General features: G+C 37.0%; 1 protein-coding gene across 1 annotated transcript; it reads left to right on the forward strand.

Annotated features, from left to right (window-relative positions):
- Nucleotides 1-13,466: 13,466 nt before the first annotated feature.
- On the forward strand, nt 13,467-16,453 carry LOC121256267. The gene is made up of 3 exons (XM_041156999.1): nt 13,467-13,664; nt 15,121-15,590; nt 15,839-16,453. Exons 2-3 carry the CDS (start codon nt 15,132-15,134, stop codon nt 16,253-16,255), a joined length of 876 nt encoding a protein of 291 aa, XP_041012933.1. The 5' UTR covers nt 13,467-13,664; nt 15,121-15,131; the 3' UTR covers nt 16,256-16,453.
- The last annotated feature ends 1,639 nt before the right edge of the window (nt 16,454-18,092 follow it).

Genomic DNA, 18,092 nt, shown 5'->3' on the forward strand with positions numbered 1-18,092 from the left:
ATAAAAGGTTCAAGGCGCTGACCATTAACAATGAAAGAGGTACCACTTTTAGGATTATGAATTTCCACCTCCCCATGAGAATGAATTTTAGTTATAACATAGCGACCATTCCAATGAGATTTCAATTTACCAGGAAGCATATGTAAGCGAGACTGGTAAAGAAGAACTTTCTGACCAAGTGTAAAATACTTGGGATTAATTTTTTTATCATGTAAAATTTCCATGTGTTCCTTTGCCAGTTGAGGATTAGGTTGAGGTTGTGCTGGAAATCTCCCTCTCTCTAGGGTGCTCAATGTTGTGCTCATCTTATTAATAGTGCCCCACAATTCATTTATGGCTCTATTGTTTTGATTGTTTGTGGTGGCCTGAATTTACATGAATTACTGAAGTGTATTGATCATCTGTGTCATACTCTCATCAAGAGACTTCTTTGTAGATGATTGAGACTGAGAACTCTGCGTAGCTACATGAGACTGAAATCTTGGAGGTGCTATAAAAGGATAGCTCTGAGAAGTCTGATGTGGTTGCTGCTGGTGCTGAGGACCAGCCTGATGAAATGGCTGCTGAGAAGGTAGCGGAGACCGGCCAGACTAATAATTGCTCCATGAGAAATTTGGGTGATTCCTTCACCCCAATTTATATGTGTTGGATAAATGTCGATTTCGTGCTCTATTTACCCAGTTAGCTGATTGCAACTGCTCAGACCCATTCTCCTGAAATATTGCCATAATTGGGCAATCTTGAATCTTGTGGTTCGAATCAGTGCATAGAGAACATGTCTCTACTATTTTCACGGCCTTCACTTTTTTCTTCTCCATGACCTCCATTCTTCTAGTTAATGCAACTATTCGGGCTTGAACATCAGTGTCCTCAATAAGCTCATATCTGCCCCCACTGGTAATAGTCCTGAGTGGCTGTGCTGTCGACAAAACTCAATCAATCTAAGAGTTCCATTGTTGTGCGCTCTCGGCAAGGTAGTCAAAAAATACTTCATCAGGTTCATTGCTAAAGAATTCTCTATTGCACATAGTTTTAACAAGCAGCTTGCATTCTGAAGTGAGACTAGTGTAAAAATAATTCATTAGTCTCCAGGATTTAAAACCACGATGCGAACAGATGTTTACCAAATCTTTGAATCGTTCCCAACTAACCTGGAAAGTCTTGTCAGGCCTCTGATTGAATTGGCTGATTTGCTCTTGTATCAACTGAGTTCTCTGAAACGGAAAAAAATTTTGTAAGAATTTACGTTGCATATTAGACCAATTAGAAATGGAATTAGGCCTCAATGAATAAAACCAAATTTTTGCTTTATCTTTTAGAGAGAAAGAAAACAAATGAAGTCTAATAAATCATCAATAGTGGCTCTATTGATAAAAGTAGTGCAGGCCAACTCAAAGTCCGTCAGATGTTGGTAAGGACTTTCAGAATCCATCCCGTGGAACTGAGATATCACTGACATCATGCCATGCTTAATAGAAAAATTAGGTGTATTTTCAGGTAAAACAATACATGAAGGTGTAGTGGTGCGAGTGAGCTGTAAATAATTCCTAAGAGTGCGAGGTGCAGGTGCAACCATGGTTTGTTCAGTTTCAATGTTCTCGCTTGTAGAAGAGACAAAAGAAGTATCTATCTCTGAGCTGTATATACTCATCTCAGTGCTCGATGTAACTCTGAGCAACCTATTTGAATTGTCTCTCACCCAAGACATGAAACATCAGTCCAAATAACAAAAATAAGGTTCAAGCAACTAAGTAGTAGGTGACAAATAAAATGTGTGATCATAGATAAAGATAGTTAGAGAAACAATTGAGATAAACAAAATGAAAATAAAGATAAAAAAAAAAATAACAATTACGAATTTAAAAATAACGTCAAGCAACTATTCCTCGACAACGGAGTCAAAAACTTGACTCACTAAAAAATGAGTAGCACAAAAGCTATTCCAAGTGCGGGAGGATGTCGCATAATAATTAGGAATAAATTTCTAGATCGTCTCCTCAGGAAAAATTGCTTAAAACCAAATTCGTTTAAAATGATGAAAATATTCACAAAGAGAAAATGAAAGTGGTGGTATATGCAATTAATGGAAGAGTGCAACGGAAATGAAAATGGCACTATTCGTGAACTAGATTTATATTTATAGATTTTTGAATGTCGAAATGAAATGTAAGAGACTAACACATTGAAATTAACAATCAATGAGCCAACTAAGTTAAACAATCTTAATTAATCAGAAAATTAATTAATAAAACTGAAATTAATTAAATCCTAATTAACTTTTAATCAATCTAATATTCAACGAAACTAAACGATTAATAAAACTAAGCCAAAAACTAAGCTAAATTAGAAAATAATTTATGTAATATGAGCTGGAAATTGAAAAGTTCCAAAATAAAATTCTAGAGTTCATCTTCGTATTCAATTCACAAAAGTCTTAAAATCAATCCATAACCATTGTAATACGTATCTAATGGAAGCTTAAAAGAGCAAGAAAAACAACTAAGATCAAGTTAAACAAGCAGGAAATAAAATGCCCAGACCGAATAGTTCTAAATCAAAGATCTCAAAAATACACCATAAAAACCCAGCGCGTCTTCCGTAAAAATCCAAAAAAGGCCTTTGCTTTCGGCCTTTTGCATCCCAGGCTGAAAAAATGAAAAAGAAAAAAACTCTCTCCAAAAACCAAAAGCAAGCTCCCCCGCTCGGTCCCGTGTGCCTTTTCTTTTCTTTTCATTGTATCCTCGTGTCTGTCTAAAAACGAAAAGCTCTTTTTATTTTTTATTTTTTTCGCGCTCTCTACTTTCTGCGTGCGTGAGTTCTATTTTTCCTTCCATTTGACTTCTTTTGGTTCTTTTTCTCCCCTCTTGTATTAGTACATGTCTTGATTTATATGAAAAAATAGAAACTAGAAAAATAAAAAGAAAGAATAAAATATTAAAGATGTGTTGTGCATGTGAATAAATATTGCCCAATTAAATTATAAATTATAAAGTGAAGCATAAATCATGCTATTAACAAATCCAAATTACAACTTGGATTTATGCCTCTTAACTATTCTCCATCTAAAATTAATAATAATGTCATAAAATAATTGAAATATATTGGTTTTGGATGAATAAAATATGTAATAATTTAGCTCAATTACCCACCCATGTGGGGGAGGGCGAACGGGTATCCATAAGTCACCATAAATCAAAATCCAAATTAGCTAAAATTATCACAACCCATACTTCTGTTCTTCAAAATCACTTAAATTATATAACTTAGGTGATAACAAAAAATTAGCCCAAGCGGGGACATTTACCTTTTTCTTGGGACTATGATGGGTCTTCTTGCTCGTATTCGCCCTCATTGCCTAAATTTGCATCAAAAGTTACGATTTTGAAGAGTGAAACTGTAGTGGGACTACTATAGTGAGATTTCAAGAAATCTAAGTACATTAAAATTGTCATGCGTATAATGTATGTAATGACAGTAAAAATGCGAAAAGGAAAGACATAGAAATATAGGCAATGATGCCTACTTATCGAGATGAGAAAATTGAACAAACAATATTTCACCTTAGGTGAATAGCACATCGAGCAACAAGAAAGAATAAGCATATGCATACTTTTAATTACAAAGACAACAAGAAAACCGAGCAAGTACCATTCATAACCTTACAACCTTAAAACGAATCTGAAACCTAAGTATCGTGTTAAAATCAAGCTATGAAATTCTTGAGCAATCATAAATAATAAAACTTCAACACAATAAACGTTTATGAGCATCCAATACTCAACATCAATGTATAAAGCTCATAAATTTGAGAATTCTAGGTTCTCCATTAACCAAAACAACCGAGGACCCTAGACCCTCCTATTTCCTTAATAATCATCTTAAACCTTTCATTCATTTTAATGTGTGCACTACAACTTCTTCTGTAATGGTTGTGCACACATCCAAGCTCTCTTCGTCACACCAAGGGTAACAAGCGTGCCTATAACTTCATTACAAGCGACACCTGACCACAAACTCCTCTAGCCTCAACTAGCAGAAAGGCAACGATTGTGACCCAAGAGCATTACCATCTTGCCCAAGCCTATTGTCGCCCAACATTAACTCAAGGGATGTCACTCTATTATTACCTGCTCCTAAGTGACCAAGGGAGCTTCACCAAGATAATACCCTATCTTGGCTTGGGGTCATGAGACACACACACACACACATCCCCTTCCACTAAAACAACCAATACCCTCTTTAAAACTTAACTCAAAATCAAAGTATAACATTGTAAGATTTACCAAAACTCGCGAACAATATATAGGAAAAACATTTTGAAACATAATGTGGGGTAAAGTCATGGAATCACATGAATAAACTTTGTATGAACTTTGAAAACATAACATAACATGCAGAGTAGAATAGTGAGATAACGAGGTGTGAGATAATAAGACTTTTTCTCCAGTAAATCAATACATAAGTTTTATATTTGAACTAAATGCTTGTCGCATTTGGTTTCACATTGTACGTCAAAGAAGATAGTTACCTTACAGTGAAGGCTCACCAAGCTTGGTCATTAGCGGGTTGGCTCCCTAGTAGCTTCCAATGATGACCTTGATAGTCCATATGTGTGCGAGCTTAAGATTTAGAGAAGTATGGTCTCCTTTCTGATGAGGAAGTTAGAACTAACGAAAGAGAAAGAGAGAGAGTGACAAAAGCTTTGAGTCTTCGGAAAGAAAGTTAGTGAAAGATATGGTCGGTGAGGAGAATAAAAAGTGGAGAAGAAATCCTCACGGGTCCTCTATCACAAGTCATAGGATTGTTCTGCTGTTCGACGAGTTCCTTGCTGTCCAGGTGTACATTGGATTGAGGGAATGGTAGGGAGGACAATGATGCACTCTGTGGCATTCCAAAGGCTCGGCCAAGGAGAGATGGGTTCCTCAAATGGGTTGGTCTCTCAATCTATCGCTGGTGTATGTTGCACACTTTGCAATAAAGATTCTGCTCATGGTCGGGTTGGAAGTGAGTGTGATTTCCTTGCAACAATGTCGTATTAGCAGAAATAAGGAGTTCATGAGAGCTTTGGTCGGGAGGTCACTTTAGAGCACTCCTAAATTTTTTTTGAGCACTCTAATTACTTCGGGTTGTTTGCTCAAACCCATAATTAAGCACAAGGAATGTGTTCGAATACTAGCCCAAACTTATAGCAAGACGGAGAAATTGTTTTTGAGCACCTGTTTGGAGTCGTAATGTAAGGACCCTGCCAGCGTAAGGGAACAAACCACCAATGGAGTTGAGTGGAAGGAAAATATGAGGGACACTTCATTAGTGTGGCGAAGAAAATTGTTGCAGCTGTTGCAAAGTGCAGCTAGTCCAGTATGTAGGCAAAAAAGCACCTTGTAGAGAGAGAGGTGAAGATGAGTGTCTCGTCCCCTGGTAGGTGAGTTATAAAAGTCACCTGCGATGAAGGCGAGAACGAGGAGCTAAATAGGTGAATGGCTCTGATAAGACAAGAGCTACTCGCCCTGGGCGAGCAATGGCTTAGGAGAAGCCAGATCAAGTATGTGAGCTTTTCGTAACAACACAGAAAATGCTCAAAAGACTGGTAGCGTTGTACGTAGAAACCCACACTCCACTGAAGGGTCACATCTAAAGTGGATTTGCTGGAGGGATTACGACTCGAGAAGTCATATCATTTGAACCTAGAGATATGACTCGATGCCATGTGGAAGATCCTCACTCAAGGATGGACTAAGGAGCTGGTAAGTCATAGGGAAGTGTGGACCATGCCCTATCCATCTATCTATGTCATTATGCAGTATGACAGTCAAGGCTAAATGGCTCTTATGCAAGCACGTTTGTAGTTAGGAAAGACGTCTGACGGTCCCACCCTATATAAGAGATTTGGACATTAGGACAAAATCTCAATTTTAAGATCTTGACACCTGTGATCTTGTGTAGCCAAAAGCTATAAAGAGAACAAGGAAGGGAATGACACGACTAAGTAGCAAGCCTAACATTGTAAGGTAGGTTAACGTCTAAGACATGGTTATAGAATGTGGGGTGAATGTTGTTGTAAGAGTCATTCACATTTCTATAATCTTTCCCTCTTTAGAGTATTATGTTTGTCTTATATTTATTTCATGTTTTCCGAGACTTTGAATGTATTTGATATTTTCATTGAATCATGATCCCATTGTAAATATCTAGATCTTTGTGTGAGTGTTGTGTACCGTGCTTCAACCTTCATGGGGGCGAAATGAAGTTCTTTATGCCCATTCATGTGAGACATCGCCATGAGCTTCAAACAGGTAGATGAATTTCCCGTGAATGATTTGGGTGGGTGGTATCATGCTTGGCCACACTTGATAGTAGGGATGTAGAATCCCTTAGCATATCACATGTTGATGTCTTTGAGTCGGTTCGTTGGGTAGAAGTTCCCCTATGCAACATGTTGTCTCTATGTGAAAGTCAACCTGCGTTGGGGTATAGGTGAGTTGGCTTGCACGAGGCCGATTGGGTAGAAGAGATTTCCCCGATGTCGAGCTGTGAAGAAACTAATCCCTTTTTTGCCCTTCAAGCGACGAAATGTCGGTGTCACAAACATCTATATGATGACTCTCTGTGTGATGGCAATTATACCAAGTGAAACCAATATGATTTTAAGGATTTTACCTAATGGAGCAAATGATGATTCCTCACCTAACTAGTACTCATGCCTTAAAACACTTTGTATTAGAGGGTAATTTCTTGTCGTGCTTATATATGTGTGTTTAACTAAGATGGTGATTCCTCACTATGTTTTATAGACTATGTATCTATGCCCTTGAGGGTGATTTCTTGCCAATGCATGTATGTATGTGCCCCTCACTATTTACAACAAATGTTCATTGCATCTTTAGGAGTACTATCTTTCATTAGCAGTTTTGTCATGGCTATCTAACCTATCTATAGTTTTATTCTCAAAACTATAGACTTTGGTACACAGTTAGGACCAGAAGTGATGCCTGAGGAGGAACAGTCGACCTCGCTTGAACCCTGAAGACTGAGGTATGTCTCTATCGTAGGTGCTATGCACTATTTTGAGTTGTACTTAGTCTTTGGAAAAGGGGCGACCACTACATTGGGTTGTATGTAACTAAGGATTATTGTTGATAAGAAATGACAGTAACATTATTTTTAAATGTGTTTGAATTTGATATTGCAAGGTCTAGTTACTGACTAAACCTTTATCTTTTTCGCTGCAATCTTATATCCATATCCTACACATGCACTTCCATTTGGATGAGGAAACTCATGGGTGTTGACCGCTTGGCTGACACCCTTGGCACCACTGAATCTCGCCTGAACTCTTACACAAGGGACGAGGCACCATAGGTTGAGCAATGAGGGGTAGGGCAGCCAACTTAATCTGCATTAAGAAGGTGTAAGTATAGGTCCAAAGTGCTAGAAGAGAGAATGCAGAGACCATAGTTATTTATATTATATACATGTTTTTTTATTATTTATTTCATGGATGAGCATCCAAAAATCATATCAATGCCCAAGTAATCATCGTTGGCCATTCATCATTTTGCTGGACTTCGACCATGCCCAAAAATATATCAACAGGTCATCGTTGTTTGTGTCATCGATTTATCGCTCTCTAAGAGAAGAAGAGATTTGGCTTACAAGATCTCCCCTTTGTGTAAATAGATAAGTCACCATGTTATATCTTTTTATTTTCCATCTGTGATTACATTAGGATTGTCTAAAACCAAAACAAAAAAAAAAAAAAAAAAGAAAAAGAAAAAGAGAGAGAGAGAGAGTCTAAAGTGGATTGTTGGCATCATGGCAGGCATTGAACAAGTGCACGTGATAATAACGATGCATGGCATACTGCACGTATATGAACTCATAGGCTTACAAGGACATGTGCCCACAGTATCCTCATCAACAGCGATCCCCCCATCCGCATGGCCAGTACGATAGATGGGACCATTTACACTGACAGATGGGCATGCTGACGTGTACACTATGCTTGAGTCTTCCTTGCTGGTTGAGCCTCACATGGAGCTGCACCTTGCACCCATAGTCTTGTAGAGGTGGGCACAGGTGTTTTTTGTCTTCTGATTAGGGGTGAGTCCCTATCTGTTCCATTGGATCGGCAAACAATGACTGCAGTACCATCCCACTATCCCTCACCTCCACACGTACCAAAAGCTAGCAGGAGGACCCTGCCAGCAGTCCATGGCCGGCAAGTTCACGCTCGCCACATTGGAACACGCAGATGAAGATGGTAGGACCTTTCCTATCAGTCTCACACCAGCAGGCACGCCAAAACACAAGCACTCAGATGGTATACATTGGGTGAGAGTCTTCCTCACCAGCTGAGACTTGTATGGTGACCATTAAACTTATTGCCAAGTGAGTTCAGGGTCGCCACTATTCTCAATGGGTGAGCTTGAAGCTCCCCACCATACCCCAAGTGGCGGGAGGTTTGTCCGCCACTATAGAAGTTGTATTGTGCTCACCCACCATGCCTCACTAGGCAAATGCAACGTCCTCTATGCTGGGGGAACATTGAGTGGGGTGGTGAGGCTTTGCTTGCCTATACCTTGTAGCCAGGTGTGCCAAAAGCTAGCGGGCCTACGCTTGCCACCACGAACTCACCCACTGGAGGCCATTTGTTGAACCCAAGGTTTCAAACTTCATATAATTATATATATATATACATATGGATTTTGATGATAACAAATAAATTTAAGCATAAAGGAGTCTCAAGCTCAAGTTTTCTACAAAATGGAGCTAAGCATATCAACGAATCAAGTATGTGCAAAAAAGGGAACAAGTTTACAAATAAAATTCTTAGAGTAATTTTGTACATCACTTGATAAAATTTGAAATTAGATTAAGGCTCAAAATTAATATTTTCTCATAAAACACCAAATTGCATTTTCCACGTGTGCATGGCATATTTGAAAATTAAAAGTTTGAAATTTAAATTTTTGAAAGATGATTGATTGTTATTTTTCACATGTGCATGACATAATTAAAAGTTTGAATTTTGAAAATTTGAAAGATGATTGATTGTCATATTTCACATGTGCATGCTTTGTTTAAAAAATTTGAAAATTGATTGATGAACTTTTTGACATATGCAAAAAGAAGATGATTTAGGTCTAAAAATTTGAAAAGTAAATCGTGCTCATTTTGTCATATGCGAAATGTTGAAGATTAAGTTTGAAAATTTTGAAAAGTGATTGATGCTCATTTTGGCATATGCAAAAGGAAGATGACTTTGTTTGAAAATTTGAAAAGTAAATTATGTTGATTTTGTCATATGCGAAAGTAAAAAATTAGGTTTGAAAAATTTGAAAAGTGAATGACGTTGTCTTTGACAATTATAAAAATGAGAAACTTTTATTTGAAAATTTTGAAAAGTGAGTGGTGTTCTTTTTTGACATGTGAATCTTTTTAAATTTGAAAATGAAGTCTCATATGCCTATAAATAGCTCAATTGAAATCTTCAAACATAGACAACAACAAGAGCATGCACACATCAATTGCAAGTTTTACAAAATTCATTTAAAAATTTCAATCTCTATTTTCTAATTGAGCTTTAACCTTTATTCATTTTGAGAGAGATATAGTTTGTGCTGTATTGTTCTTATTTTACTCATTGAGGAGTGTTTTCTGATAATCTACCCATTATCAGCTTTTGAATCAATAAAATAGTGTGTATAACCCTTGTGCATGTAAAAGGTGTTCTACATAGGAAATAGTTGAATCACAACGTGTAAATGTAGAGGATGTTCTACATAGATTCTTTGTAGTGGTACTGCTCAAAGGTGTAATAGATTTCTATCTCCACTTGAAAGAGGTTGAATAGTATGTTTGGAAATTCTCAAGGGGTAGTTTGAGGCGAGGACGTAGGCAGTGAGGCTGAACCTCGTTAAAATACTGAATTTACTTCCTTTTACCCTTACTCTTTATATTTACTGTTACTTCGTATTTTGTTCATATTTTAGATTGTGTATTTAGTTTATAATTGTAGATATTTAAACACAATTCAATTCACCCCCTCTTGTTTTAGTCATTTGGGCAACACCATTGATTGCCACCAAAAGCTTGGTCAAGAACCATGCTCACCATCTCCATAATTGCCACTGACAGCCACCTTTTGAACTAGAACAAGATGCACCATCCCTTTCACCATTGCAAGCGCTTGTTAAGTCCTCTTAGGTTGCCACCCAGTTTTTCCCAAGCTCATCCATAAGATTCCAACAACCTAACATCCTCCGCCCTCCAAAGCTGAGAGTCGCACTACCAAGAGTTGAGTTCATGGCTATCCTCCTAGTTTTAACAACGCACATGCAGTATGGGCTAATATTCACACCTAGTGATTAGTTGAGTGATATCGAAAAGTACCATTAGGATTGAAGCTAAAACACCAATGCCGGAAACATAACACCAGAACACAAAAAATGTTAAGAAACTCTAATAGAAGAACACCAATACTGAACCAAAGGGAAATCTTGCGTGAAAATGAATATATTGGGAGGATCTAGAAATCACTTGGCCTAAGAAGCAATCCAAACGCCAAATCAAAAAGATTAGCGAACGACCTCAATTGAGGATCGAGTGGGACATATAAGAGTGTGGAGGAACGCATTTGACAGAGAAGGTTGATGAGAAATCAAGATTGATAATGTCACAATCCCCGAATGAAGGACATGGGCTATGGGCCTTGGGCTAGTTTAATTTTCTTTACAATTTCAAATTCAGCATGTATTTGAACTACAAGATAGCTGGTGGGCCTTAGGCCTTAGTTTTATTCTCTTGCATGCCTTTAGTTGTGTTAGCCAGGGCCCATGTAGGGCTCATCTTCTTTATGTAAGAACCATGGGCTATTGGATTCATCATCTAGAAAGTTAATGCAAGTTTTATTCTCTCTTCTCTTATCATCTTCTTCCTTTCTTCAATGAAGATACTTCCCTCGAAATGAGCTATTTCTATGTATTTCTCTGTAAGCAGTTTGAGGTGTGTTACAAGTGGTATCTAGAGACAGACCTTCCTTGGCATTGGCTTAATCAATCTATGGAAAAAAAATAAAATAAAAAAAAAAATTCTTTCATCCTTACTCAATATCATAGAGCTAGTCGTACAATCATAACAACGGTATGACGTTATTTCGCAAACATTCAAAGATATAAAAAACGACCTTGAAAATTTTCAGAACAACTTCGAGCAAGGTTTTGTAAATCTGAAAAACCAACTCTGCGCTATACAAGAAGAGGAAAAATACACGGCAAAGATGGAAAACAAAAGAGGTATTTAACCCCGCTCAGCTTACTATTTCTCATGGCTCCAAAAATCCCGTTAAAAATCAGAAACCATTTCCATCATTGGCAGATTCTTCCCTAAGAACCTCATGTCCTTCTTTTCCTCTTAGAAATTATTTTTTCTCTTCTTTCTTTCTGTCGGTCGCCACTAGCAACAACTACTCACCAACTGTAAGAGAAGTCCTAGCTAATAGAGGGGAGTTTGATCCCGAGGGCACGTACTTTCAGTGTCTCAACTCCCCTCCCAATCCAAGTCAGTTCAAAGATAGAAAGAGCATCTCGCCCAACAAACATCACCTCATCTTCAACGGAAGGCAACTCGAGAATGGGAAAATCACTCTTACTCTCTGTGCTCAACTCGGGATTTCCTTCAGGTTGAAGCCCGGTGCTCTTCTGACCTTCGTTTCGGTCAATTGTGGAGATGGCTTTTTCACTTTAAGGGTCTGAAATGCCCAGAAAGTTGGGGTTTCCGCAATTCTTGTCGCAATTCACATTGAGGAAGCAGTGACAACCATGGACACTCCTCCCGTCTTTGCCTCCTATAGTGTCGACAAGATCAACCGGATATGGGAGCACTCGTCCTCTCCCCCTCCATCTACGACCTGAACTTGCAAGGTAATTCTAGAAGACATGCAGAGGCGCTTGAAAGGGCTGGAGGGGTCCAAGTTTGCTAATGATTCCAATGAAATTCGAGTTTATGCCAATGACTTTGACATTACTTTCATTCCTTCCATTATTTTTCTTCCTCTGAAAGTGTCAAATGCAACTGGGATAGTAGTAGTGGAGTTTTTAGATAATTTCAAGCATTTGGGTCCTAATGGGCAGCATGTTTGTATGGTTTTAGAGTACTTGGGGGATAATCTTCTGACTTTTATCAAGTATACTAATTACTGGGGTATGCCCATTCATAGGGTGAATGATATTTGTTTTCATATTTTAGTGGGGTTGGATTACTTGCACAAACAGCTTTCTATCATATACACTGATTTGAAACCAGAAAACATATTGCTAATGTCAATGATAGACCCTGCTAAGGATCAGAGAAAGTCTGTTGCTCCTCTATTTCTTCCGAATAGCAAGAAACTTTCTGCCCCTCACTTGTTTGATGATATGCATGAGAAGGCTCTGCAAATTGATGACATATACGTACCCCAAATACGTGGCCCTCTAGTGAAGACTGTGATGACTCAATGAATTCAATGTACAAGGTGCATTCAATTAGTGGACTTCTTGAAGGAGATATTGAAGGGGCCTGCAGTTTTAGTTGGAAACAGCCTTGGAGGCTTTATTGCTTTGGTTGCAGCAATGGGGTTGCCTGAGCAAGTTGTCAGAGTTGCACTAACGAATTCTGCAGGATAGTTTGGAAATGCTAATAGCAAAACTGATGATCCGGTTTTAAAAAAAAAAAAAATCGAAACCAGATAGATTATGATCGGTTTTAAGAAAAATAAAATCGATATCGGATCGAACCAGACTCAATACCGGAACAAACCCACCAGTTTGGTCCGATTTATCTGTTCAAGCATTTTTTTTATCGTCCTAGTGATAAATGTGTCACATCTTATGTAATGGAATCAAAATAGAATGAGAGTATGGTGTATAATATTATTTTAATTTCTTAATATTATTCTTGGAATGATTAGGTAATAGCTAGATGAAAAAGTTAAAAATTTTAAATCAAAAAGCATTTTATGTATAAGTGATATTTGAAAAGTATATTATGAGAAATTTTGAGATGAAATGAGATGAGTTGATATCATATCTATTCCTAAACATGGCCTTAAAGAGTGGACGAGAGTCAATAATTTACTGAAATTTATATTTTGTATTGCTAGATAAATGAAAAATAGGTAATATGATATAAACTCGAAAATTTATATATCATATTATTAAAATTATCATATCAGAATTTTAAATTATTAGGAACTGTTTTTAGGCCTAATTTAATTATGATTTTTGAAAAAGAAAATGTAACGTAATTTAAAAGTATTTTAAATGATTTATAAATAGTAATAAAGTAATTTATAAATAATAATAAAATAATTTAATTTAAAAACATCTAAAACAATTATATTTCTAAAGATAGTGTTAAACAGGAGTACGATTTTTTTTTTATTTGTTTGAATATATAAATAAATAATATATAAGTCTAGAGAATTTTCATGATCCAACAATCCTATGGGCACCCACAAAGTACAGAACGCTCTAGGAAAGGTATATTTATTCCAAGATTTAAAATTCCATCAATCAAATCATTTTAAAGAGCTGCTTGGAATACTCGAGAGGGAGGCGAAATTCATCCGAAGCAGGGGAGATAGGGATGTTTTGTTGATTATCCGTGTAGTATCAGTTGCTCAGGTACGTATAAAGCCTTGAAGAACACTGATTACTTTTTTCGTTTCCTAGTTTCATTCCCGTTCGTTTACTATTCTTTTCTTTGTGATCACTTGGTTAACTGATTATGCTAGAATTTCAATGGATTTTTTTTTTTTCGGGTATCATCTTACAAAACCTGGAAATTTTGGATTAATAGGGAAAATTTATCGGATTTAGTTCGTCGCCCGTATAATCACTGGGAATATTGAGCGAGAAAAGAAGCAACATAAATTTGTAGAATTTAGGGTTTCTTTTTACTTTTTGAATGTCCGGTTTATCGGCAAACAAATAGAGTTTAAAGGAATTCAACTTCAATTGTTTTCTGCACGGTCGGAGATTTCTGCCCACTGTTTGTCAACGTCGGAAAAAAAAGAGAGGATTTGAAGCGAATAAATTGTTCAAGATCAGGGCAAGTAATTTAGTAAAATATCTGTATTTCCTTGCACTTCTATTGGTTTTTTTTTTTGAGAAGACTTCTATTGGGTTTATTTTAATATTTAGTCACTGAAATGGTTTATTGTTCCTTGTTTTGGATATATGAAAATTTAGTTTTGACATATATTCATCTCACCTTCTATTTCTTTAACTTTTAGCGATATTTCCGTGGTAAGAGGAAATGTGGGGCCTTATGCCGTGAACATTGTACTCAATGCATGTCATGTCCCTAGTCGTTATCCTTTTTTTTTTCACCATCTCCCTTCTTTTACTGCCTGTTGCACACTGTGAATTGACGTAATACTCCAAATTCTGGTGCAAGAGTTTGATAAAATGCTTATTTGCCTACTCTAAAAAATTCTGGTGCCATCTATTCATTGTAGCCTTGAAAAGGATATCATTGAGTCATTTGAGTGTGTCATTGGGTGGATTGTGAAAATGTTGCACAAACCTGCATTAAGTTTCACTTCTGGTTTTTACTAGGTATAACTGGATTATTCAAGAGATTATAGGGGATCCTTAACATTGAACAAGAAATAGCCCATACATGATTTGTCCTTCCCTAGTAAGCCAAGTCTATGAACAACATTTTTCCAGAATGGTGGGCTCACACGAATATAAGTTATAGCGCTTAAACGCTTGGATTGAATACACAAACATTCAGTTGCTTTTCTTTTATCAACCGAGTCTAGAATCTAATATATTTTACATTGTTGGGCTTCCTTATACTTTTGTTATATGATGAACTTGTCTTTTCTTCTTAATAACCCTCGTAGCTTCTAGTCTTTTGGTTTTACACCCAAAAATTTCAGCAAAACTGGGATTATCAAGGACACAACTGATTAGGAGAGATTATACCAATCTTTTAGGCTATGAAGTGGTCAATCAAGGAAAATGTGCTGTGTAGTCAACTGCACGTGTTGTCTCAGGCCTACTGCGTATGTTATTATATTTATATTTGTAATGCTGGATATTGTAATAGAAACATGTGAAAATTTTCTAGGAAGGAAGGAAATGATTAGAGTTGCTACTGATGATGGAAGTCGACGGCATCTACCATTATGGATGCTGGGTGTCACTGCTGCCAACGAAAACAACAACCACGCACCTGAAGGACTTATGCCCCAAGCTTACCATTCTGAGTCAAAGACTGTGACTAAAGGACCTGATAATGGGAATCTGTTTCAAGAGAAGGGCACTTCGGGTGTAAATTCACATTCTTTTGTAAAATGTGAAAGAAAGAGAAAAAGAAAATCAAGTCAACAAGAAGCAAAGTGTGATGATATTATCACTGAAACTGTTTCGGAGAAGAAAAAGTATAAGAGTAGGAGGAAAGTTCAGGCATCTATTGCATGTAAAAGGCAAAAAGAAAAGGCTTCTGACTTTGGAAGGGATGAGGAATTTGAGAATCAGCCTCAAACTGATGATGATGTGGAGCTGATAATGGATGATCTGATGACCATTGCAGAAGAGGTTATTTTCTCTCTCTCCCTATACTAAGTAAAATGAAAATCTGTTTGTGTTTATCTGATTTGTAAAATTTGCATACAGCATATTTTAACAATTCTAAATTTATAACCTGGTTTTTGGAATGTCATTCTTTGTAATACTTATAAACAAGCGAAGAACACTTGAGCTAGGGATTTGTTCCTAGAACATCCATCAAGATTATGTAGAAATCTATTGAACGGCCATCTATAGTATCTGCCATCTGTTTGCAGTATGTTGAAGCTGAGAAGAATAAGGATTGGCAAGCATCAAATAGTGAATATGGTTCCAGAAGGAAAGTTCCAATGAAACTCTCTTCCAGTAACGACTCAGGGGGCTTGCTTGATGTCCCAAATAGTAATCGAGGTTCACCCCCGCATGACTTGACTGCTTTTGATAGTTGCAATGTGACTGGGGCCAGTGAAATTGACATGAGAACTGGGGATCCTGCTCAGGACATGTTGGATCTGTTTTTGGGTCCCTTGCTTAAGAAATCCCTCAAGGAGGAGAATAAACCTTTTGTGAAAGATATGCAATTTGCCTATGAGTTTGAAAGGTTAAATCAGAATAATGTTTTGGGAGAACAAGCGGAGCCCCTGATGAAAAAGAAGAGCAGTCTCAGCGAGAAGGTAGCAAAGTTTCTTGACTGAATTAGATATTCAAATTAGTTTATTGTATAGTACATTATCACATGTTCCATGTAAATAGTGCTTCTGTCAATCAATTGGTCAACTTCTGCTGACTTGTTATTTAGTCTCATGACAGAAGATACTCCAGTAGATGTATATCTTTTTGGTCGAAGTCTTGTACTGGAAGGCATTCTTTTATGCAAATATTTTAGAACTAAAGCATATCCAGGAACTAGAGCTTTATAAGAACTGCTTTCCACGAACCCCACACCCCCCCCCCCCCGCCCCCCCCCTAACAAATATCAATAGACGGCTGAACTGACTTTTTTTTTTTTGTGCCCACCAGATAGATAACTTAGTTTGATTTGGCATAGGAATTTAGCTAGTATAGTATAATTTTGGTAATTCTATGTCTCTATTTATTACCAGTGAGGAATATGATCTTTGAGGTTTATAAGTACAAATATCGACTTGAATTTTCATGAGTTTGTAAAAGTCCTGAGTTCCAAAAGCGTGGATGTCCGAACTCAGCTTGGAAGTTATATTAGAAATGGTGAGTTGGTGGTAGTTTATAGGTAAGAGATGTAGGACACTTGCAGATGTTTCAATGTTTTATGCCCTACAAACTCCTGGACATATAAATGTGTACCCAGACAGCACTATAAAGTGTTCCAGTTGTTATATCCAATTGTTTATCATTATCTTTTTAACTGCAGATACATATTGGATGTTACCGATAAACAAAAAAAACATATTGGATGTTCATTGGATGAGGGCCAAAAGCAAATTATCCTATCTCAATGATTTTGCAAACTGATAGATATATAAATTTCAGAGATAAGATTTTATATGCATATTAACAGAATTCCTAAACGAATTTTAGTTAAATGGGAAAGAGGACGAGTATTTGAAAGAGGCTGGTGATTGATGCCTTTCTACTACATTGTACCGACTCTAATACGGCACATTATCTGTGTGCGCGCGCGCGCATGCACGTGCACGCTAGTTGGCTATGCATGCTCAGTCATTACCTGCATCTTGTCAACCACGGTGTATATGGCCAAACTAACTTCCTCTCTTTGTTTCCTTTTTCTTTTCTCTTCTATTAAAGCTAGCCCTTTGTCGTTTTTTATGTGTTGCAGTAGAATTTTCCTTTTGGGTTCCTCAGAGAAGATCGTTCTTCAACTGTTAGGCTTATATCCATGTACTTCATAGACGCCTTATGTTTTTTAAGTATTTCGACCTTCCTATCAACAGGCCTGCCTACCTTCTTCTGAACTCTCTCTCTCTCTCTCTCAATTAGAACACATCATTGCTAGAGTAGAAATATTGCTACTTCAATTTAACAACAAAGAACCAGCCTATTTTGCTTCAAGCTTGTTTTCTGCATTTGTGTAATTAGGCTAAGGTTTTGATGTACAGATTTAAATTGCATTTAGATGATTAGCTTTTCAGAATCATCTGTTGACTTAAAATCAATAGAATTGACATCAAAACTTCAAAATATCTGCTGGTCAGATATGGTGCTCAATACACATATACAGACAATATAGCCTTGGATGAGATATCGGTCCTATTTGCACGCTGACCAGTTCATCTTCTTGACAAGGAACATTTTTTTTGTTAAGTGAAAAAAGAAGAAGAAGAAGAAGAAGAAGACAATCAACATTGAGCATTATGTGATGATGTTATTGTTGCTAGATGTTTAGCAATTTTCCTTGGTTTAGCTACAGCTTTTGGAGCTGTACTGATAGATTTTCTTTCCTTCTTCCCAGTCACGGGACCACATTTTCTAGTAGTTGAAAACCTTGTCTTTGTGATAACCTTATTCCTAACCTTCTATGATTTTTCCCAACTT

Source organism: Juglans microcarpa x Juglans regia, chromosome 3D (assembly GCF_004785595.1).
Source record: "Juglans microcarpa x Juglans regia isolate MS1-56 chromosome 3D, Jm3101_v1.0, whole genome shotgun sequence".
NCBI classification, from domain to species: Eukaryota; Viridiplantae; Streptophyta; class Magnoliopsida; order Fagales; family Juglandaceae; genus Juglans; species Juglans microcarpa x Juglans regia.